The sequence below is a fragment of the Formica exsecta genome, unplaced genomic scaffold (genome assembly GCF_003651465.1).
Source record: "Formica exsecta isolate Colony F162 unplaced genomic scaffold, ASM365146v1 scaffold59, whole genome shotgun sequence".
Classification (NCBI taxonomy): domain Eukaryota; kingdom Metazoa; phylum Arthropoda; class Insecta; order Hymenoptera; family Formicidae; genus Formica; species Formica exsecta.
Window position 1 is genome coordinate 78,317 of NW_021853174.1, and position 22,867 is coordinate 101,183.

At 40.4% G+C, this 22,867-nt stretch overlaps 2 protein-coding genes across 2 annotated transcripts in view; one reads left to right on the forward strand and one right to left on the reverse strand.

Annotated features, from left to right (window-relative positions):
• The first annotated feature begins 732 nt into the window (after positions 1–732).
• LOC115242265 (very-long-chain enoyl-CoA reductase-like) overlaps positions 733–22,867 on the forward strand; it is an 81,364-nt gene continuing 59,229 nt past the window's right edge. Inside the window, exons 1-2 of the mRNA XM_029818422.1 lie at positions 733–867; positions 1,100–1,242. Of these exons, the coding sequence (XP_029674282.1) occupies positions 854–867; positions 1,100–1,242 (157 nt within the window). The 5' untranslated portion in view covers positions 733–853. The remainder of the gene's footprint in view (positions 868–1,099; positions 1,243–22,867) is intronic.
• On the reverse strand, positions 6,856–14,198 carry LOC115242266 (facilitated trehalose transporter Tret1-2 homolog). Its single transcript, XM_029818423.1, has 7 exons — positions 14,103–14,198; positions 9,273–9,406; positions 8,588–8,834; positions 8,205–8,489; positions 7,821–8,073; positions 7,283–7,623; positions 6,856–7,026 (listed from the first exon to the last, which is right to left on the reverse strand). Exons 1-7 carry the CDS (start codon positions 14,163–14,165, stop codon positions 6,889–6,891), a joined length of 1,461 nt encoding a protein of 486 aa, XP_029674283.1. The 5' UTR covers positions 14,166–14,198; the 3' UTR covers positions 6,856–6,888.

A 22,867-nucleotide genomic window follows, 5' to 3' on the forward strand; every position in this document is an offset into this window, starting at 1 on the left:
ATGCGTGCATCGTACAATCACCGTGCCAACATTTGGTTATCGGGGTATTTAAAAATTAGGAAAAAAATTATTAAGAAGATTTATTTAAGAAAATTTATTTTATGTCACATTCGCATACATAAAAATATTTCAATAATAACTTATTATCGCTGTCCGTAATATATATTAGAATGGCAAAACATTACGCACAGCTAATAAAACATTAATAAATCTATAATATTTCTCCGCAATTTTGATCCACAATTAATTAATAGTTCCGCCGGCTCTAAAATGGATCTAATTGACGCTACTGCTACTGTATCAGCTAGAAAAAGTGTCTTATAAAAAACAGTGGCGTGACTTTCAGGCTTCTTTCTGTTTAAAAATTTCTAGTCTTGAGCTGCATTCGTCTTGACGTTGTAAGCAGTGAAAGCGTTTCGACCAATCAGAATAAAGGAATTTTTGCCCCGATTGGTCGATCAAACGCTTTCATCGCTTACACTTACAACGTCAAACGAACGCAGTCTTGAAGTCACAAGTGTTCGAAGCATATAATTGATCGATCGCAAAAAAGGTTTCTTCGTTTTGATCAAATAATCAAACGCTTCCAGCATTTACAACGTCAAATAAAAACGAAACACAGTCTGCGTGATCGAAGACGATCGGTAATATCCCTAACTGGTGAGCGCAAAATTTTACGTAGACTCGCCCATCTTTACAATGCCTCATTCGTGGCCGAGCTTACCGGCGTGACGTTTCGAATCGCGCGGGCGTCTCGACAACACAAGTGAACGCGACTGTAAACAAGTGTTCGCCGGGTCTGTTTCGCGACGTTTTCTCTGTGTTTACGTTACGACGGGACGCAGTACATACGATGGGAGTCACCGTGTAAGTAGAATTCTCATGTTTTACAAACTTTCAGAAGACTTTCGTCTCTCGTACAATCGACACGTGTCTCTCGACTTGCCGTATTAACTGCGCGTCTTTTCAAAGGTTATGTCGAGCATATGCCGTTTTGATTCTCCTACAGTTCATTTCTATTATCGCGAAGCATCTCGCGATTCGAGAATGTTTGTCGAACGCGTTTGTCAGTAGAATTATTTGCGCGTGTGATCAACAGGCTACAACAGTTTCCGATGACCGAGAACCGGACCGGCCCGCAGACGATCGAGTTTCTCACGAAGAGAGTCGTCGCCCTTGGAGCGGTACAGGTGGGACAGTTCCTGGTGGATTGCGAGACGTATATGTCGGTGCCGCAGCTTGGTAAGTACGTTTTCCTCTTTTGCGATTTTAGCGTCCGCGTTTCATATTTCTCGCAAGTTTCGTATCGTGCTGCTGCGATACCGGATAATACGCGGTATTTGGCATAGATGGCCGTTGTTTGGCCTTTTTCTTTAATATCGACTATTATATTAAATAAACTAATACTTGTTTTTGAATTTTATTAAAATATCCGCTTTTGAATTTTTTTAAATCAAATAGGGAAATTATGATATTTTTAAAAATATCAATATATTATTATATTAATTCAGATATTAATTATACGTATTTCTAATGAAAAGATTATAGAAAGCATTATGATAAAATAGAAAAAATATAATAAAATTAATGAATAGTAGTTTTTGAAAAAATAGTATAAAAAAACTCTATTATTTTATTGTCGAAAGATCCCATTGGTGAAGATATTAAATATTTTTGAGAAAAAACCTTATATAAAAAAATATTAAAAAACTTTTTTTAAAGAGATATTTAATAATATATCAGAAATTAATGTGTCTAAATTTTTATGAAAGAAAGCTTTTGCATTTCTAATACAAGAGATAGATTTAATTTTCCGTAAATTAAGTTTCATAGAGAAATAGAATCATATTTTTTTAATATTGTTTGAGAAGTTATTTAGGATTTTTGGGGGAGCAACGCGGATTAAACAGATACACATATTTTTCTTTCATCACTTGCCTCTTTTTTTTTTTTTTTTTTTTTGCATTTATACATGTGTATATATGTCTCTATATACAAACACGCGACTCGTTAGTTTTGCCGGAAAAGTGTCATTAGCGATCGTGTATGTACATCCAATACATTTTTCGTTACTTCTAGAGAGAGGTATATATATATATAAACGCGGACGCTAATAAAATCACTTAAGTACATCCTTATACGTAACGTAAATAGTAAATATATGTATATATTGCACTAGAGAATCTTGAGTGCATATCTCTTCTAAAGCAAGTCCGCTATCGTCGTATTGATAGATTTGTGCTACTCGTATTACTTTAATTAACGAATATAATGGCCGGTCTTAAAATTAATTCAATTAACAAAATCGTCTTGGTATTCTTGGGGGTTATCGCGAAAAAAAGAATAGGATTTGTAAAAGTATTCGTCCATTAAAATCTTCTATTCGCTGATAGAATCGCGCGCGCGTATTCTCGAGATATCGACGAACAGTCTTATTATTTCGCACAGAAATTATTCTAATATTAAAACGCTCCGCCGCTATTTATTCGCGTTGTTTCCGCATCGCATTGTGTGTGGAGAGGCAGAGTAAAGTATAAGTATTAACTCTACGAAGATACAAATACAGCTATATCTCTAGGCATCATTACAAAAATATTAAATCTAGCAAGCGAAGCTAAACGTGATTACAGACAAAGTTGGTGTAATATTTATTGATTTATATATTTGTATATTTATATTTATATTTCTTGATTTGTATTCGTGTATTTTCCATTCTCTTTCTTTCTCTTCATTGAAAATACATTTCTCGTAATTTTATTATCCGTGATGATACATAACATGACATATATATATATAAGATTTATAATCATCTCCTTAGCAACGGCCAGCGCTATAATTCTCATTTGAATATTATTTATTGTCAGTAAAATTGTATATAGTGGTTTTATTGTCATTAAGTAGAATTTTTTATACGTAAATTATACGGTTCTCTTTTCAGAAGAAAAGCCATTTTCTCTCATGCCCGGGTATAATATATCGCGCGTGTAACATATTTTGATTTTTTCCTAGATTTAATCCCTATTTTACTCGTAATCTGATTGCAACGTGCTAAGTATGCGTTTTTAATTCACTCTAATGCGGATCAATATTTTTCAATTTCGATCTTCGGCGATCCTCTGACATTTTCCTCGTGTTACGTGTGAAGGGGTAAAGTATTTCGTGCGGCGTATCTAAAAGCGGTTGTCGAACTCGTTCGCATTATTTTGTACAATTACACGCACAATCACACACGATTGTACTACGTCCTAGACATGCACACGCACACACTCGCGTATGCGATACAAATATATCAATTTATCGGGTTTATCGTGAAGACTAAACGCGTGCAGTAATGCGAAATCTCTGATTCTGAAAATTCCATTTTTACCGCTACGTATTTTACGACAAATTTTCAATTCACGAAAGTGCACAGTGCAGATTTTCTTTTTTTTTTTTTTTCTTTTACGTAATTTATAACGTATCTACGGGGGAAAGAGGAGAGGGGATATATCGTTACTTTTTTTTCTTCTTTTTTTTCGTTTACATGGAAGATCTGACGCAATCTGGTCGCAAATATATTCATTATGCCATTCGGCAAATAGTAAAGCTCGCTTATTCGGCGCGGTATATACTAAGAACGAGAGATAATTTCATCGCGATCGAGAATCTTTACAGTCTATGTAAAATCTGGAAGTTGATTGTTTATTCTACGGGCTCGTTTCACGAGCGTGTTGCCTCGCGCGTTAAAACTAATTACAGACTAAACAGTTACCCAATACTGTATCCAAGCCCTTGAGCATCATAAAGAGTATACAGTGTTTTGAAAATATATATACCACTAAAATATCATTTTAATTGGAATATTTTTAAATGTTAATAAGATGTTACTTTGATGAATTTCTTAAATGTTAATGTTAAATTTAGCAGATTAAATTTCAAAGTGTAAGAAATTATATATAACGCAATTGTATTTTCTATAAAATGTATGATTTGATTACCAAAATATTTAATATTTATATAAAAAATTGAAAAATAATATATATATATATATAGTATTAAAAAATGTTTTTTTGCGATAAAGTATTTCAATTACAATTTTATTAGCACTGGTATATATGTATATATATTTTTTTTTTTTCAGAACACTATGTAACATAGAGTTAGATATTTATGTTTGGGAAGGTAATATGTGCTTTCTTCTTGTAGACAGTAATGTACGATAACGATCGTATTAAGATATTATTCTTTTTAAATGATATGTTGCCCTCCGAATTTATACAATATTTCGACGCTGGTAATATTATTTTTCTCGCCTATCATATATATATGTATATATATTTCTCTCGCGTCGTGCGTGTATAAAAAGTGGAATGTACTTTACGAATCGATAGTTCGCGCAAACGCAAATTCTTCCTCCCCCGCATCGATCGATCACTGTCTACAAAAAACAGGCGGAAATATTTTAAGTACAGGGATCCTTAATGTATATATATATATATATATCTACAAATCGATATTGTCATAGTTAAGTCATTGGCGCCTGTACTACAAAGAGGCCCCGGAATAATTTGTTTTTAGCGAAAGATATATTCTACCTTCGTACGCAAAGGATATATTATTGCGTCTTTATCGATAACATACCGTAGCACATTGTTTGGCTATATAAACATCATCTTCAGCGTTAATAATTTTCTCTTTTTTCGAGGCTCATCAAGCGCGATTTTCCTCGAAAGGAATATATGCAAGCACAATTAACAGCCTGAAAACGTAATAGGAAATTATCGTAAAATCATTACATATTGATTACTTTGTAGTAGGATCAGCTTGGCAGTCTACGAGCAGTCGATATATCGATCCTATTCTAAGGACTCTGTTAATATCGCTTTATATACAATATATGCACATATTTTTCTTCGCGTAAGATATGATATATCGTGCTTTCGTGAAGAGTATGAAAATGTTGCTTCTTGATTTGAATGAGCTTCGCGAATATTTATCGGAAACTTATTAATAAACCATATAATTTATCGATGAAAAAGAAAACCATGATACCTCTGAGAAATAATATAAAATAAATAATATATAAAGGACGCGTTGCGATTTTATGTATAATTAATCTAACGCTAGTATGCACAAATGTTTTTTGTGGTACCGTGCTTTTGAATATTATTTCTTAAAATTGCCATTTAAAAGTGTTTAAGAATATCTCGAGGAGATATAGAATGCTAAGTAAGATATTTTGAAACAACAATTTATATACCGCGTAGAAAACCAAAGATTAAACTAACTGTCTCTCTGTGTAGGATATTTTCTAAAGAGATATCACGCTTTTTTCAGAGAAGTTATATATAGGAGCAACGATTATATATATAGATATATAAAGCTCGATGATATAACTTTATTATCAGTCGAGAAATGATTTAATTATTAAAGCCAGACACGAAGGCAATTTGTGACTCGGTTACTCAATCATTTTTCTCTCTCTGTATACAGATCTTTTTCTTTTCTTTTTCTCCACGAGTATCTGTTTTATATCGCGATTTATAGATATGTTATCATCAAGAAGATACGAATCTGACGAGGAAGGGAATTTCTGTGGTATATTCTACCTACTGGCAATAGATTTTCTAACTTATTCCGTGTTTCACAAAAATCCAGCCCGATTTATCGAATGGAAAACATATCCGCCACTCGTTAAATACGTCCGAAAAAAAAAGATTCGACCGACCGTACGGATTTCTGTGTGAGATCGTGAACCGTGCGTGTTATCGTTGGACGGTCTATCGACGAGAGAGCTGCCGATCGCTCGTTCGCATCGCGTTTCTCTTTTGATCATAAGTAGCATGTCTTGTAGTAGATAAAGGCGACCGTATCCTTGCCGAAAGTCCTGCATTCCCTTTCGTAATGCACCTGGCCCGGTTCGTATCTACCGTTACGCGGATATCCGTCCAATCTCGACAGGTTCCGACAGAGTCTGAGATAATCGTCGTCGAAGATGATCTCGTCCTCCTCCCGACGATCCCGAACGCGTCGACGGTAATCGTCGTCGGGTCTCTCCTCCTCTCGACGATTTCCTCCGCGGGAGGACGGGGAGAGATACGTGATGTCGTCGAGCTCCAAATCCGTTAAATCCTGCAGGCTCTTGGGATACGCGCGTTGCCGTCCCTCCGGGGAGTCGCGCGCTTGATCCTTGAAGTTGATGGTCCTGCTGCGTCGCGGTAGGGTCGAGTAATACAGCCTCTCGTCTTCGCCGTGATTGATGCCGTTTCTCAGAATCGGCTTGGAGATGCTCGGACCCTCCCTCGCCGCCGTGCCCCTTCGCCCCCAGATCTCGTCCACCGCGCCATAATCCGCCTCCGCGTACTCGCGCCTCCTGGAGCGACGGGGTTTCGTCTCGTTGGCACGATGGACGTAACTCGCGTTGGTCCGCGCGTCCCGCGGATAAGTGCTATTTGAATAGACCACGCGTTTCCTCGGCGTGCTCGTGTCTCGCTCGTAATCGCTCGTAATTTCGTCACGTCGACGACGATCCTCCCTCGTCTCGCGATCGTTTCGCGGAATCGGAGGGTCGCTTCTGATCCTGACGTCGCCGTTGATCCCGGGAGCGTCGCGACGCGCCGTCGTCTCGTCGACCGAGCGACGAATCGGTAACAGACCGTGCGATTGCATGAAGCTTCCCACGTTTCTGCCGATTCTGTTGGTCTTCTCGGCGAAGATACCGCAGTAATCCGACAGCTTGCGATGCGCGGTACGCGCGGACGGCATCGCGATGCCGGCGGTAGTCGCGATTGGCGGCCGATTGCCGCGGTAGAGATCGCGCGGATCGTGCTCGTTCGGATAAGCGCCCCCCGGTAAAGGCTTGTTCGCCTTCTCCAGATTCGAGAGGCCCCCCGTTAGCGAAGCCTTATACTACCGTGCTTGCGCGTAATCCGGATTCATCTCGTCCAGCTGCTTACCCTTCGTCTCGGGCACGCAACAGACTACGAAGCACAGTCCGCAGATTGCCACGCCGGCGTAAAACCAAAAGGCTCCGTGTAGACCGAGGCTCTAAAACAAATTTGCGATTTTTTCTTTTTTTTTTTTGAGATTTTTTTCCCTTACGATTTTAATTATTAATGGAAGAGATCGCAGAAATTCATTTTTAATTAATGATAAAAGATATTAGATTTATATGTAAATAAAAAAAGTCTTTAAACTTAAATATCCGAACATATATGAGAGGGAATGTCTAGTAATCTAAAACTTAGTTCGTATAATCCGGGTAACTTGTCTTAAATGGAGAACGAAAAATGTAAACGCTCACCTGCTGAAAGTCCATGAAGAGCTTGATCCCGAAAAACGCGCAGAAGTAGCTGAAACTCGTGCTAATACTGGAGCCAAGGCCGCGGTACTCCAAGGGAAATAGTTCGCCAATCAATAGCCAAGAAATTGGCGATATGCCCAGGGCGAGGGCGGTCGTAAATACGAGAACGCAGAGTAGCGGTATCCAGTCATGCTGGCCGACCACGGCCGAGTCCACGTATCCCAGATTCGGCGTTTTCGACACGTAATACGCGTAGCTCCCGAAACCAGCGAGCGCCAGGGACATGAAAACGGTGCTGGCTATCAGAAGCGGCAGCCTGCCGACGATGTCGATCAAAAATCCTGCGAACGATACGTTTTTTTTAAACAGGACAAAATGCGAGCAATATCTCTGATAAAAATGGGACTAATTTTATCTCACTCTCTGTATATTTATAATTATAATTTATTTAATACACGAGATGATAATCTTTCTGATATAATTCAAAAAATTTAGTTTTGCCGAGAGAGAGTATTATCAATATTACGTGATAAGGTACCTGATAATAAAGCGGCCAATAGCTGTACAAATCCGATCGCTATGGTCGCTCCGTGAGGATTCATCCCGCCCAGAGTCTGACGAAAGATAAGTACCGCGTAGTAATTAAACGCATTCGCGCCAGAGAATCGCTGGAAGAACATCAGACCGCACGTGATAGCGATGGGTTTGTATAGTCTCGGCGTAAACACGCTGTTCTTGAAGCTCAGTTCGTACTGCTTTGCCCTCGAAGCCAGAATGTTCGTTTTTATGACCTGGAGACGTATATATTTAATCATCAGGGAATAATTCACATCCGCGATATTTTGATTCGAGAGAGAAGTGATTAATATAAAAATAAGTGAATATATTTATTCGCGTCGCTTTATCAGAGATTCGAAATCACCTGCAGCTCGTGTCGTATATCGACGTGTTCCCCGCGCAGCCACTGCAAACTATGCGCGGCCTCGTCGTCTTTGCCATTCAGCACGAGGTACGACGGTGTCTCGGGTATAAAGAGGGTCCCCAAAAAGAGCATCGACGGCGCGATGGCGACCAGTAGGGCGCTTTGCCGCCAATTCAGATATGTACCGGCTATGTACGACAGCAGGACGCCGACGTGACCCAGCACCTTCAACATCGCCGACAAACAGCCGCGGATGCCGGGCATCGAGATTTCCGATATGTACACCTGCCATGAAAAGAAGCACGCTCGTCGTATGATACGCTCGATCGACAAGTTTTGAGGATCGATCGGATCGACTGATCATTCTTTCTCTCTCCCTTTACCTGAGCCACCATGGTGATGACCGAGCAGCAAAGACCGCCGATAAAACTGGTGACGTACACCAATTCCACGCACGGTGCAACGCCCGTCACGATCCAGGCCGCCGCCAAGGGCAGGGATGTAGCGCGTATGGCCAAACGTCGACCTCGCCGCATTATCCAGTCGCCTATCATAGCGCCGAACCAGGCGCCCAGCATTGACAGCGACGCGACCCACGAAGCTTCCTGTTGTGTAACTGAGAGAACCGACCTGCGACAAATCGTAAGCACGATTACAATCGCGCGGTAGTATATCATTGCATTAATCGTCGCCACCGACGGCGTAATCCAGGAAGGGACATCCTCGATATTATTGGCCGTTGTTGCCGGAGTATCGGTAGACGTCAGGTGCAAACGTAATCGCTCTTGGCCGCGGCGTCTCGGCTGTCGAGTATTATTTGCGAACAGTTTCCGCGAGTAGAGAGAAAGAGAGAGAGGGAATGAGCTTGCGTGTTGTTCTTGCAATAGGCGCAACCGGAATTAGCCGCCAGGAGCGTAAGCTATCACAGGCAGCGTGAACTTAATTGTTCATGACTCTCGATAATTCGAATTGAAATCCGAAACTTGACGCGATACATTTTTATCGATTAAAAGGTATATTATACAAATTTTTTTATCTTGTCAAATAATTTTACGAAAAAATTCTTACCACGTGTCATTGTTGGACGATTGATAAAGATGCGGCCGTTGATTATCCAAAATTGAGTCCAACGCTGGCGAAGTGTAACCCTTGGCCAAACCGGAGGATAGAGTTCCCATAGATAGTGCCAGAGTCGCCAGTACCTATCGAGATAAATGGGCTCTGATGAACTCGGGCGTGAATTGTCCGCCGTTCTTTTACGCTGACGCTAAAGAATTTATGTAGACATGTGACGTACGCGTCAACTCGGCTTGTTTATGTCGCCGGGTATGTGAAATTTACGCGCGTGTATTCCTTTTACATACTTGATTCTCTCTAGCCGCGCATACATTACTCATGGAGCGAACTACAATCACTTTGATCTCATTTGAAAGATAATTTAATTCCGAACAAAAAGTTTCCTATAAACAGCGAAAAATGCTTCCTTAAAAAGTTAGCGCCCAAAAACCTCTAAAATCACGGTTATTTTTTACATTTTTACAAATATCAAGGAAAGTATGCGTCTTTTAACAAAAAGTACCGAAACAAAAGTTGTAGAGAATTAAATTATTTTTCAAGTGAGATCAAAGTTATTGTAGTTCGTTCCGTAGGTTTTCGAATAACCGTCAATAGCCGAAAAAACATCTTTCGATATGTTTGAAATTGATTATTAACTGGTTTATTTCAAAACCTATGGAGCGAACTACAATCATTTTGATCTCATTTGAAAGATAATTTAATACCGAACAAAAAGTTTCCTATAAACATGGGTCGAAAAATGCTTCCTTAAAAAGTTAGCGCCCAAAAACCTCTAAAATCACGGTTATTTTTTTCATTTTTACAGATATCAGGGAAAGTATGCGTCTTTTAACAAAAAGTATCGAAACAAAAGTTGTAGAGAATTAAATTATCTTTCAAATAGGATCAAAGTTATTGTATTGGGTTGAACGAAAAGTTCGTGCCGTTTTTTCGGTCTTCATCTCTTAGTAAAAAACGGAACGAACTTTCCGTTCAACCCAATAGAAATATGGATCTGAGTTTTTTTCTATCGTTGTTGTCTCTCAATAAAAACATTCCATTTTAGTTAACTTCCTATTTTATACTATAAAAAAAAACTGAAACTTCAGACAAAATGTCTGCAAAAAAAAACTGCAGACATACTATCTGAATTTTCAGATACACTCTTCTGAACTTCGAGAAAAACGATTTTGATGATTAAGACAGATTGTGTGAAATTTCTTTCAGACACAGATCTAAAAATTCAGACAAAAATGTGTCTGAATTTTTAGAAAATTTTTTATGGTGTATTTACTAACACGTGCAATAATCGCGAAACATGTTAGAGTGTTCTGAATTGCGGAAAACAGTGACGCTAGGTATAAATTTATCCACCGAGCTTTATGATGCTCCGGTGATATGTGTATATCTGGAGCTCGCATCGCGCGAATTCGCACTGCCACGGGGCGCAACCGGCGAACAAATTGCTAGCCGCAAATTGAAAGCTTGTGCTTGGCCCCTCGCGAGGAATACTAAACATTTCGCGTGGCCCGCGCTCATATATGTATACGTACGCACACACGTGCAAAAGCTATTTCAAAGTGCCGCGACGCCATGTACATCGACGCCATACATGCATCCTTCGCTCTGCGACAATGGTGAACGCGCGTAAGTTTGTCTCGTGTGCATTCTGCGTATCGCTTTCCTCTGGGTAAACAACAGTATAATTTTGTACAGATAAATGAATTCACTCGGAAAGATGCGAGAGAAAATTCAAGAGATGCATTCGAGTACGAAATCAATATCTTCTTATAGCGATAAAAATGATAAAAACACCGTTGTGCAAGTTTTCGTTTCGGTAAATTCAACAAATCTTTCGGATATATGGTTTCTTGTGCGGATACAGATTTGTTAAAATACAAAATTCGCTATCATTCAGAAACAGAATCGAATCGGATATATATTTGCATGAATCTTTTTTCATGTATTAAATCCATCCATGAAGTGGAGCCCTCATATTACATGATACTCGATATATTATTAATCATCTGATCTTTACTGGTCTTCAAGTGAATATTGAACGATTTAGTATCTTTATCTCGTTCCACAAAACGCAGCGCGCTGACCCATAAAGTCGCGTTACTCGCGTGATACCCGTTATAAAAATTCACCGATATTTCGTATAAAAACTCTAATCTTTCGTCAATAGATGTAGACGCAAAATTTAAATTTTTCGATAAATACGCGCGATAAAAGTACCAACGACGCGATGACCCGCTGACTGATATTCGCAGCAAACGCGTGTTCGATAAGGAATTTCAAGCGTCGATCCCACATAAATTTGCATGCGCTTTCAATTATCTCGCTCGCCATTAGAAGCGAGTGTAGGACGGTTCGTAATACCCGATTAGACGTGTCGCCGACGTGTAACCTTTCTGTCGTCTCGCCGTAGAGACGTGCGATATCGTTATCTCTGCCGAACAATAATGCGTGGGTTGCCTCAAGCGCCGCTTTGCAATTAAACCTTCACTGACTCTTTTTTTTTTTTTTACCTTTCTCTATGCCCGCCAATCGTGCGAAAATTATAATGCAATTGGAAATGTAAGTTCTTATCGATTAATTGGCGCGCGATTATAAAGACTATGCTTGACTTCAGGGGAGGAGACGCAATTTACGACTCGCATTCTCGCTTTTTACTTGATGCTATCGAGATTCGCGATGATATACAGGGCTATAAGCTTATCCGCGAGAATTTGAATCGTCAGTTACAATTGAAAGTAAACCTCACACTTGCCGCAATTTTTTCATTCGTCGTGCGTTATTAAAAGATCCTTAAATTTCTTTAGTAACTTTTAAGTAACATGATTGATCGCGCGCGAGTCGTCAGGGGCTGGAGAACTGCAGGAGAACACGTCGGATGCTGTCGGTCTTAATTATTCGTATAACACGACGTGCGCAAGAGCGGCAAATGGTGGATAATGGACATAAGTTTACGAGTGCCCGAGTCGCTTTCTTCGACTAATTATCGAGACGCGCCGCGCGATGAATGGCGCATTCAGGAAAACGTTGGACAACGGTAATGAGCGCCGATAAGTTTCCGTTTATTTTAGAGCGGTGGCGGTGAATTATTTTGGAATATTAATTACGGTTCACAAGACGCTGATGAGTATACGAGCGGCATTTATCTGTATATATACGAGCCGCGGCATTTGCATCGTTCGCGAGACGAGGCAAACGGTTTCTATTAATGATGCGAGCGAGGAATCTTAACGAGCTGAAGAAAAACGCACTATCGTCACGCGCGACGAGAGTATTCTCTTGATAGAAAAAGCTTCTGGAATTGCTAATTGCAATTTCTAGTTAGATCTAGGTAGATTTTCAAAAGAATCATGGGTTCCGGTAAAGATACGGATCGAAAGTGTAATGTTTTAGAAACGCGGATTCTAAGCGGAAAACCCAAGCAAATCTCATTTCTCTAATAAAATATCATTACAATTAAATAGAATATTTAAAACACTGTTCAGAAAGAAATTTACAACAGTTTAATTAGCATTGATCGATATTTAATTCTTGTTGAAGCTCTGCATTAATCAAATGGAGCCAAGAAATCAGTTAAATATTCTTTATCCTTTGATAGAATCAGATTTTAAGAACAGATACTAATATTTTTTTTTTATCTTACAATTAGTAGCCGCTTTTGCAGGCTTTATATCTAGACGGATATAAAAATGAGATTTTTTATTCATTTTCATAAAAGTATTCTAATTTTACTTAATGCGATCTGCTAAAAAAAGGATAGAAATTTCCGCACTCATTCCTAGATCAAAAATCCATATCTGGAATAAAAATTGGAATTTTTAATCGGTATCGTAATACGATATATCTATTTGGGGCAAATTTGGGATCTATCCTATATTTGGAAAAATCTTGGAAAATTTTTACGCGGATAGCAGGGCGTATCTCTCTTTCCCGAATGTAAGAAATTTCGCTTCCGCCTGCGAATCGCATCTGGCGATATGATTTTTCGGCATATTTCTTCTGATACGCTTCTTCTGCGCGTTTCTCTTTCTCTTGCGCGGATACGACGTTAAAAGCTCGTTTGCATCGAGCCGTGCGAATACTCGGGGTGATGGTTCCGCAAGCGCGGGGGATGTGCATCGGGTCGAAGTTAGCCGGCGGAGCCATTAGCTTAAAACTATTAACCGAGCATGGGTGAAAGAAGACGAGAGAGAGAGAGAGAGAGAGAGAGGAAAAGGGAGACGGAAAAAACGAGCTTTAAAAGTCGTCCCGCCGCTTACACGATTATGAGGATAGTCGGCCTGGTACCGTGTTAAGTGCACACCGAGTACACGTGGGTGTACGACGGCGGTCTTTTTCCCTACCGAAAGCCTCTCCCGTCCCTTCCCGACCTCTTCCGTGCTCGATATCCATTTTAAACCGGACCACTCAATTACGCCTCAGTATGCTATCTTCGGTGTTTGCATATCAATATGGCCCTTTGCCAAGGAGAAAAAGATTTATCGCGCCGGATTATTTAAGAATTATGTCCTGCGGATACGCGCCCGATAGCGAGGAGCACAAATCGCTGGGGGATACTCGAGTGAAAATAAACTCAGGTTGTCGTAAATTCGTCGGCCATTCGAGTCGCGAGGATTAGATTAGACGTCGGAGCCGCGTCTCCTTGACAGTATTTGTTGCCATTCTTATGTCATCGCCGTACAAATCTCAAGGGAGTATTCATTCGATATACGAGATACTCATTATTTTTTTTAAATCTCGCACTGAACGATATAAGAATAATTGCGTCTACTATTATTTTAACAAACTTGACGATACCCTTTAAAAATAATATCGTGTAAATACCTGTGACATGTGCTGCGGTCTCGTCGCCGTCGATGCCATGTGTACCACGGAAGCCCTGGGCATTTTGAAATTATCCTCGCCCTCGTCCGGTATCGTTGTTACCTGCAACAGAACGCAAAAAAGAACGATCTCAGTAACGAAATTGACTATTTAACACACGCGGTTGTTCCTTCTGCTTTCAGACATTTATTTTTCATTTTAACAATCGAGAGAATTTATTCTTTTATTTTAATTATTCTTTTATTTATTTTAATTTTTTGAAATTTTTCGTTATAATTGATATAGTATCTCGCGGGTAATTTTTTCCTTTCGCCCCTCCGACGAGAAAGTTAGTTTCGTACGTCATGATATTTTTATCGCGTAACTTTCTTTCGGTTGATACGCTTTCTCGCCCTCTCTCTTCCAGTCTGGTGGCTACAGAAACATTAGCTGCCCTTTTTGGGGGGGCCGAGAATGGACCGTCAATCATTCGTATTATCTTACCGACTTAGACGCGAGTTATTTAGGCAATAGTCGGCGGGCTTAAAAGATGCTACTTCTGTGAGGGCTGCCGTCTAAGTTATCGCATCAAGCTCCGTTGGACCGAACAACGAAGAGATACCGGTGACATAGACCGGGATCGAATTCACGGAAGTACGTGTGATACGCAATCGTAACGTTGCGTTGTAATTTAAATAGTTAAAGTCATTATCTGTGTCCCATTTTATGCGTCCCGATAATCGCTCGACAATGATCAACGCGATGTTGAGATCGATATTAATGAGAAAGATGTGGAAATAAACGCGCGATAAGCCGGGTTTTATGCGTATCAGCCGATCGCTTTATTACTCTCGTTCGGATTTAACGATCAGCTCGTTATTGTTCGAGAGGACCTTCATCAATATGGACGTCGACCTTAATACCCGCGAATTTCCTTCGTAGCCCTCCTCAAAGTGCTCGCCCTCCGTGAAAAACAGACTCGCCCTAAAATTGCCCCGTTTTTATTAAACCGAAGTGAGGTGTCATATCTTTATTGATATTTTCTCTCACAACTTTTTGCAAATTACGATGATTACTCAACGCGCACGGATTAAAGTGAATCACTCACAGTGATTACTTTAATTACAGTTCCATAATGCAATTCAATTATACATGTAATTTAATTATTAATTTTAATTTAATTATTAATTTTAATTTAATTATATGTTCCATATGAATATATTATGCAATGACAGGGTTTCGACGGGGAAATGCAACACGCTCGAGTGAACTTAAAAGGAGAAATATATAAAGCCGAACGTCACGCGGTCATTAATTCAGACCGCCGTAAAATGACCTTATCTAAATCACCGTCGAACGCTCTCTCCATTAAGATCGGATTCATTGGGCGTCACGCCGGCGCGTAGCCCTCTTTCATTGTTTATTTATTTTATATTTAAGACGACACACATTAGATACTCGATACGGTGCTCTCAAAGATTTTCCGATACCGTGCAATCGGGTGAATTATATCGACCGTGAATTATATCGTAGTGTGTTCACGCCTTTCGTGATTTACGACGAACTGGTTTTGCCTGAACCAAATTTTGCACGTCGTCAGCAAACCGTCGCTCGAAGGTGTCTCGTGTTGAGCTATAAGAAGACATATATACATCTACGAGAGAGTTGAAGAAAAAATATTCTCGAGTCGCGTTTCAAATTTTTTTAGATGTTCCCTTAATTATAAAGAGAAAAGAATTATATACGAACTTTGTCCGGGACTATTGATACGTTTTCATAAATTAAGAAAGTATATCTTAAAATATCATCTGACGAGCCAATAATCGTCTCCGCGATTGGCATCAAACGGCAAGCACAGATAGCGAAAATCAATAAGCGATAGCATAAGACGAACGTTTACCGATTAACGCGAGTCTCTTGATTATTCATGCAAGTTACCGATCTCTCCCGAGAGAGTTTGCGTTTTTTTTTTTTTTTCTTTCTTTTCACTCCTCGCCGTCGAATCTCCGATTAATCTATTTCATTTTACCACATTCCTTTCTCCTGCCACTTTTCTCTTCGCGGCTATCTCTCCTTCGGTTACGTACTCGGGCAGGCGTTCTCGCCGACGCGACGTGACAGATGAGCCCCGGCCGATTTTCCATAATCGACGAAATGACAGATAAGTTCCGCAGAACTTACCAAATGCGATTTCTCTCACGTTTCCTTCCTTTCGTTTAGGCGTCTCCGCGGATTTATTTCCTGTGCGATGCTGTGGACATCCCCGGCAAATCGTGTCGCAAAATCAATATCTCGGGATACGCTAGGGAATTCCACGAGGACGATTCTGTCGGAATAGAGTTTGCAGATAGTTCGAACTGTGCGGTGTGTCGCACTAACTTCCGTATCGTCGAGATAAAGAAACGAGAATGGGAAGGGAAGAAGTACGATAGAGGCCCTCTCCTTTATATTCCGGAGAATATGCTCGTAAAAACACGAGCGGGAGCAATTAATATCGCGCCATGTAATTTTGCCGGAAACGCAAGATTTGTTTGTTGCGAATAATGACGGTTACGTTATGGTTATATTTTCGTTGTTACAGATTTCGAGATATAGTAATATTTCTCATAGAATATCGGAATATCGATAAAAAGGGGCACGGGAGTCGCGAGCATCGGCTTCGCAATTTATCTTTCCAAAGCGGAGCGGCGTAAAAACGTCGTTAAAACGCTTCGTACTATAAATTTCGCTTTGACCGCTCTTTTTCTTTGTTAAATGCAGGACCAAAGATAACGAGACTGAAACGGCCCTTTTTGCGTCGCCCATCCCTGCGCGGCTAATTGAACGGCGGTAAAAGCGAGAGAGAAAAAAAATCTCACCGTGTGCTCGCACGCGCGTTTCCGAATTTATAATTTGACACTCGGTCGCGCGTTTAGCCCCGGCACGGAGGAAATTGTGTTCGATATTGATTAATTCGAAATTGCGTTTTGTACGGCGAGAAGCAGACTATAATCCGGAAATTAATAAAATTCGCGCGCGTGAAACTCGTACTACTTGACGGGAAGAGTTAGTCGCGTGAAACACATGGTCGGGAACATTTACGATCACGAGTAAACCTCTGAAACGTGCGCCCCGAACGATCCTACGACGGATAGTGCGCGTAGTTTAATAATAATTCCGTGCCAAGATTTAATAAGAGATGCGCCTACCCTTCCTCTCCCCTCGTGCACTCTTCGCCGCGAGCTAAAAGAGGGTTGGCCGCTGCCGTTTCGAAATCGTTTCATCGCGTTCGTTCGGCGAGGGTACCGAGGGAAACGTAACTTAATTACTGATTTTTGCGATAAGACGGGAAGCTCTCCGACCGGAGGAAGAATAAATAGGGAAGAAAGCAGAATGCGGAGCGAACTCTATGCAAGGAAATGCACACAGAATCGGGCACTATAACCGGCGCTATTAGAATTTTATCACTATGCCGGGAACGAGACGGCGAAATAATAACGCGATATACACACGGGCTGCACGCTACGAAAGATACACGCCGACGAGGGGATTCTTCTAAAGCCGTCTGCGGAAATTCTTACGTCGAGTCTTATCAACTTGACGTAATTAATTTCTAACTGTGGGGAATTTAATAATCCTGGATAATTAAATTTTCTACGCGAGCCGCGATTTTTTAATGAAGGATAAGAGCGGTGATTCACTCCCATTTTACACGCGTGACGAATCGCGCGAGCGAGTTCGCATCACTTACAAATGCAAACATCAATCGTGATTAATTCGCGCGCCTCAACACAAGAGCGTATTATGTGTCGCATATATCAATGGGATATAAAATGTTTCGTGTCTTCCACGATCACGTTACCGAAATATGTATATCCGCGATGCTCAAGTCGCTCGTAACACACGTTTAAATGCCGTGCCGGCATTTCAATCACGTATCTCTAGACAAATGCATTATTATCACTATCTCCCCCCGGATTAATTCTTTGTGTTGCATTGCGCATAGAATTTTTAATCTTCATTTAATGAAACGATCTTTTCATCAGATAAGAAAAATATTCTCGTGATAAAATTGAATGAACATGTGGGAGAGAGAAAGAGAAAGAAAATATGTTTTATTGGTCTTAATTATAAATTTAAATAACTAAACGTTTGCGGAAATATTTAAACGTAGGCGTTATACATCAAGCGAACGTCAAGAGGTCCGGGAGTAGCAGCTTTTAATTTCGTCAGCACTTTTTACCTCTAGGCGTTCTTCACTAGCTTTTACGAGGGGATCTTCCACGAACGGATTTCATTAACGTAAGCGTTCCTACCCTGCACGAAAACACGAGGCTGCAGCGAAATGAACATCAGATATATCATTCGTTACTTCGGCCATGTTTCTCATCCTCAAAACTCGAACCGGCACAGCTCGCAAAAGTATTCGTTCGTTGAAATTAAATGCGCGTGAAATACTTTGTGGAATTTCGATAAACGAGGGACCAATTCTTTCGTCCGTCGCAGGCGAGTGGTTTGGTGCTTTAGAAAAGAAATAAAACTTCGAGATGGAGGGGCTTAATGTTTGACACCCGAGAGAATTTCATAAAAAATCTCGAGCTTTATTTTCTCGTTTGGGTTGAAATTCAAAGGCTCTCAATGAGAGTCCTGGAAATACGGTCGTGACATTCCGCCATTCTTCACGCGCGAATAGCGAGTATGTATCGCGCTGCTTAATCGCGTAAAGTTGTCTTTAAACTCGTAGCCATTAATTATACGCGGCGCGTTACATTACTCAGCCAAGACCTACGGTTCATTCATTAGAAAGTTTACTCCCAACTCGCGAGCGTCGAGTTTCTCGCGACGCGTTGTACCATTGCCATACTATTTTTCGTCCTTTATCAATGGTTCTCTCCGAAAGGAAAATTTGGCGATCCGATACTTTTATGTGGCAATCAATCTGACGACGCTCGTAGAATCGACGAAGTTGAAAGTTGCCAATTTTTTTTTTAATTCTCTATATTTCAGTATCTTATCGAAATTAATTATCTATCTAAATGTATGTTTTTTAGAATTATTTATAAAATGTTTAATATTTGTCAAAACTTGCTATGGTCTTTAAAATGTATTAATATTATTAAAATACCAATGTCACTTATTATTAAAAAAATTTGTGACCATGATGCATAGATTCGTAGACAATTAAAACCACTGAAGGGAAGGGCGTACTTCCTATCGGTTTTTTTTTTATCGTGGTCTCCCTTTCTCTCTTTTATCACGCGATGACGTGACAGAGAGAATTTTTTTCACGTTCACAGCTGAAAACGATTCCAGCCCGGTCGAAAAAAATAGAACTGAAAGCGATGTACATATAACACTCCTCGGCATTTCCATTCGCGCGAATGGTTTCGGGCGTGATTCTCGCAGCGACGATTCTCGTTTCCGTCGCGCGGGGAAGCAGGTACGAGCTAGAGACAGCTGGTAGATATGTACATTCGGCAAACCCGAGGAGAGTCGCACGAGAGAGGAGGATTGTGAAATACGACTTACATCCCGTATTTTACATTTTATTAGGCTACCCCGTGTATATCGTCCTTCTCGCGTGCATTCGGGTCAAGTGGCTATGAATACCGTATATCCAACTGCGGCCGTCTAAAGCAACCGGCCCAATTTGTCCGTCATATTTCATCGCCGCCTCTTCCTCTTTTTCCGAAATAGCCGCTTATCGCGCGACATTACCCCGTAGGGCTCGCGCGAAAAGATGACTTGGACTACTTAAAGTAACTTATGCGCGTCCGACGCTTTTTCCTAGCTTTTACGAGGTAAACTCGAGCGCGAACACTTGGTCTCAGCTGGCGTTTTAACGGCCGCTCCGATAAAACGCGCGTTACTTGTATATTATATGCTGATCTCCATTTTTTTTTTTTTTCAACCTTATTTCCTAACGTTTGATCCTAAATCGAAATCCTGTAACGCAAAGAATTGAGAGTGGATTAATTAGCCGTCAGAAATAAGTCTTTTCGATTTCGTGTTACATCCTTGCTTACAAGGATAGTAATCGCTACACGCGGAAGAGAAATGTTTCGCCGTAAAACCTAACTCATGTAAATTACTCGACCGTTAATCTTTATTTTCATTTTAATCGACATTGATTTATTGACACCGACACTGACAATTAAAATTGTTGAAGTATTTACAATCCGACGAAGCATGAATCTTGCGGAGAAACATCGAAAGAGAGAGAGAGAGAAGAACCCGCCGAGAGATGCCAAAGTAGAGAAAGAAGAGGCGTCTCGTCTTCTTCGTTCCGGTAATAAATTCTCGTGGAAATATGAATCGACGCGAAGGCAGATTCGACGCTTAAGATGCATTTACCCCGTAATCCCCTGGGATGTACGATGCATTTGGGCTTGAACTTCGTGGATAATGACCAGAACTCGATGTAAGTCACGATCCCCAGTATTACAGGGTGAACTCTCTCCTCGCCTCTCTCTCTCCATGTTCTCAGCACGAGGCTCCCCCTTTCCCCCTCTTCTATTCCTCCTCGTCATTCAGTTATAAGGATCATTAAGGGGTCGTGGTTGACACAGCACGAGCGTTATTTCAAAACAAAATGTGTTCAATGATCAAAATAATATAATCCTTCTCTTAATTTAAATGACACTGTCAAATAATACTCAAATAATCATAGTAATAATATCATACCTAAGAGAATATTAAAAAATTTAGATTACAGAAATCATAGAAGATTTTTTGAAATTAATACTAAAATTAAAAGTTAAAATTAAAGATTTATATATTATATATTTTTATTTATATGTGTATATTTTTTTTCTCCCCTTTTCCGACTATCATTTGTAAAAACTTCTCTAACAGTTTTCTTGAGCGGATCCAAAAGTGTAGGGATAAATGTTTTGTTTCCTTTTGGAAAGGAATCTCAGGTAGTACTTTCGAAGTCTGTGCTAAGAATAAATCTACGATGCCACGTGCCGTGCCCGCGTTGCATTTAACAGTTGTTTCTAAATAGCCGTAACTCGCGACGACGCGACAATTATTTGATTGATATGCCCGTCTTTTATCTCTCTCTCTCTCTCTCTCTCTCTCTCTCTCTCTCTCTCGCTTTATCTCTCGAGACGCGTCCTCGTTTCCTACTCTCACAGCCGGCCAATCGCCGGCAATATTTAACTCGACCGTGTTACATGTTGGTCTGCTCGCGCGACTGGTTTCATAGCGAAAGAAAGCACGTGGAAGACACGGCCGGCGAGAAGAGAAAGACGAGGTGGACACACCAGACACGAGAGGAAGAATTATCCGTCCACGTGGCACGTGGTGATCCATGAATAAACCCGGTCCGATCCGGTTCTCTCTCTCTCTCTCTCTCTCTCTCTCTCCCTCTTTTCCTTTCTCTCTCGTACCTCGATGATCACCGCTGATAACTAATCGCGCGTTTGAAGACTTATAGGTACGCGCCAGACGTAACAGCGCGAACTCTATTTCACGATACGCGACGGAATCGGACGGATATCGGAATCGAGTCGGTGCGAAGGATACACAGCCCGTATTTCATCGGCCGTTCCGATTTTGCGCGATAAGCGATCCATCGCGACATTTCCTCGTTCATTTTCTATGCAGTCGAAGTTCTAGAATTTGCTGTTTAAATTTTATTTTTATATTATATCGGTCAAAGGTACGAAAACTCGCGATAAATTATATTTAAATTATTCTACCGCGTAATAATATTCCAATAAAGTCTCGTAGAATTTACGCGAATTTACGTCGCATTCTCTGCAACAGCAGGCCCTCACGCTCGTTTCGCATTCTGCTGACGCGATACTTTGAAGTATCGCTTACCGTCCACGTAATACGATGTAACGCGATGTAATTTCTCTGTCAATGCAAGAGCGAGGAGAGACGCTCCCCATTCTTTCCGCTGCATTTCTAAGGTAATCGCTCTACGATCTGCAAGGGACGGTTTCTGACCTGTCGACCCTTCGTCTCTTTCTCTTCTCTTCCTCTCTTTACGGATCGGTATCCCATTCCGACGTCTCGTGACTTTACATGTCCAAACGGATGGAGATGATATGTAGAACTCTGTGAGCTGTTCAAGTTCCAATTACGTTGTCCCCGTGTGAAATCGGATAATCCTTCTCAAACCGGATAGAATACTCTGTCAATACGAAAGTAGATATCAAGAGATATATGTTATATATTGTTTCAAATAAAAATTATAATTTTTGCACATTTTTCCATATATCTGCATCTATAATCAGACGAAAAAGCGTTGCAAAGTCTTTTTCATTAACGTGAGAGATTATGCTTCAAACTGTGAGATAATCAGAGTAGTAAAACTAGTCGATTTAATGGCGCGAAGAGCAGACTGTAATAGAAACGAATCAATTGGAATTTCAACGATGTCCGAAAGTTTTAGTTTGATCATGACGGTCCGCAGGGACGTTTAAAAATAAATTTAGGTCTCGCGCCTGACTGATCATAGATACGAAACAACCGCTCGGAATTGAATCGCGAGTTATCAAGAAGCCTGTCTCGAGTACCGTGACGTTAATTCGAAACTAGTCCCGGGCTAGAAAAGGGGACGTCTATTTGCGTTGGCTGCACGAGGCCTGTTTTCTATGAAGAATACTCTTGTATGTCTGACTAAAACGATGTGAACACGCATGTGTGTGAATTCATTTAAATAGAAGAAAAAGATAAAAATAATTTAAATAGTAAAGATGTTGCGTGCTGTTTGGAAATATTAATATATATAAATAAAACTAATAATATTTACATTAATATAATATATATCGATTGCAAAATTGCGATGCACG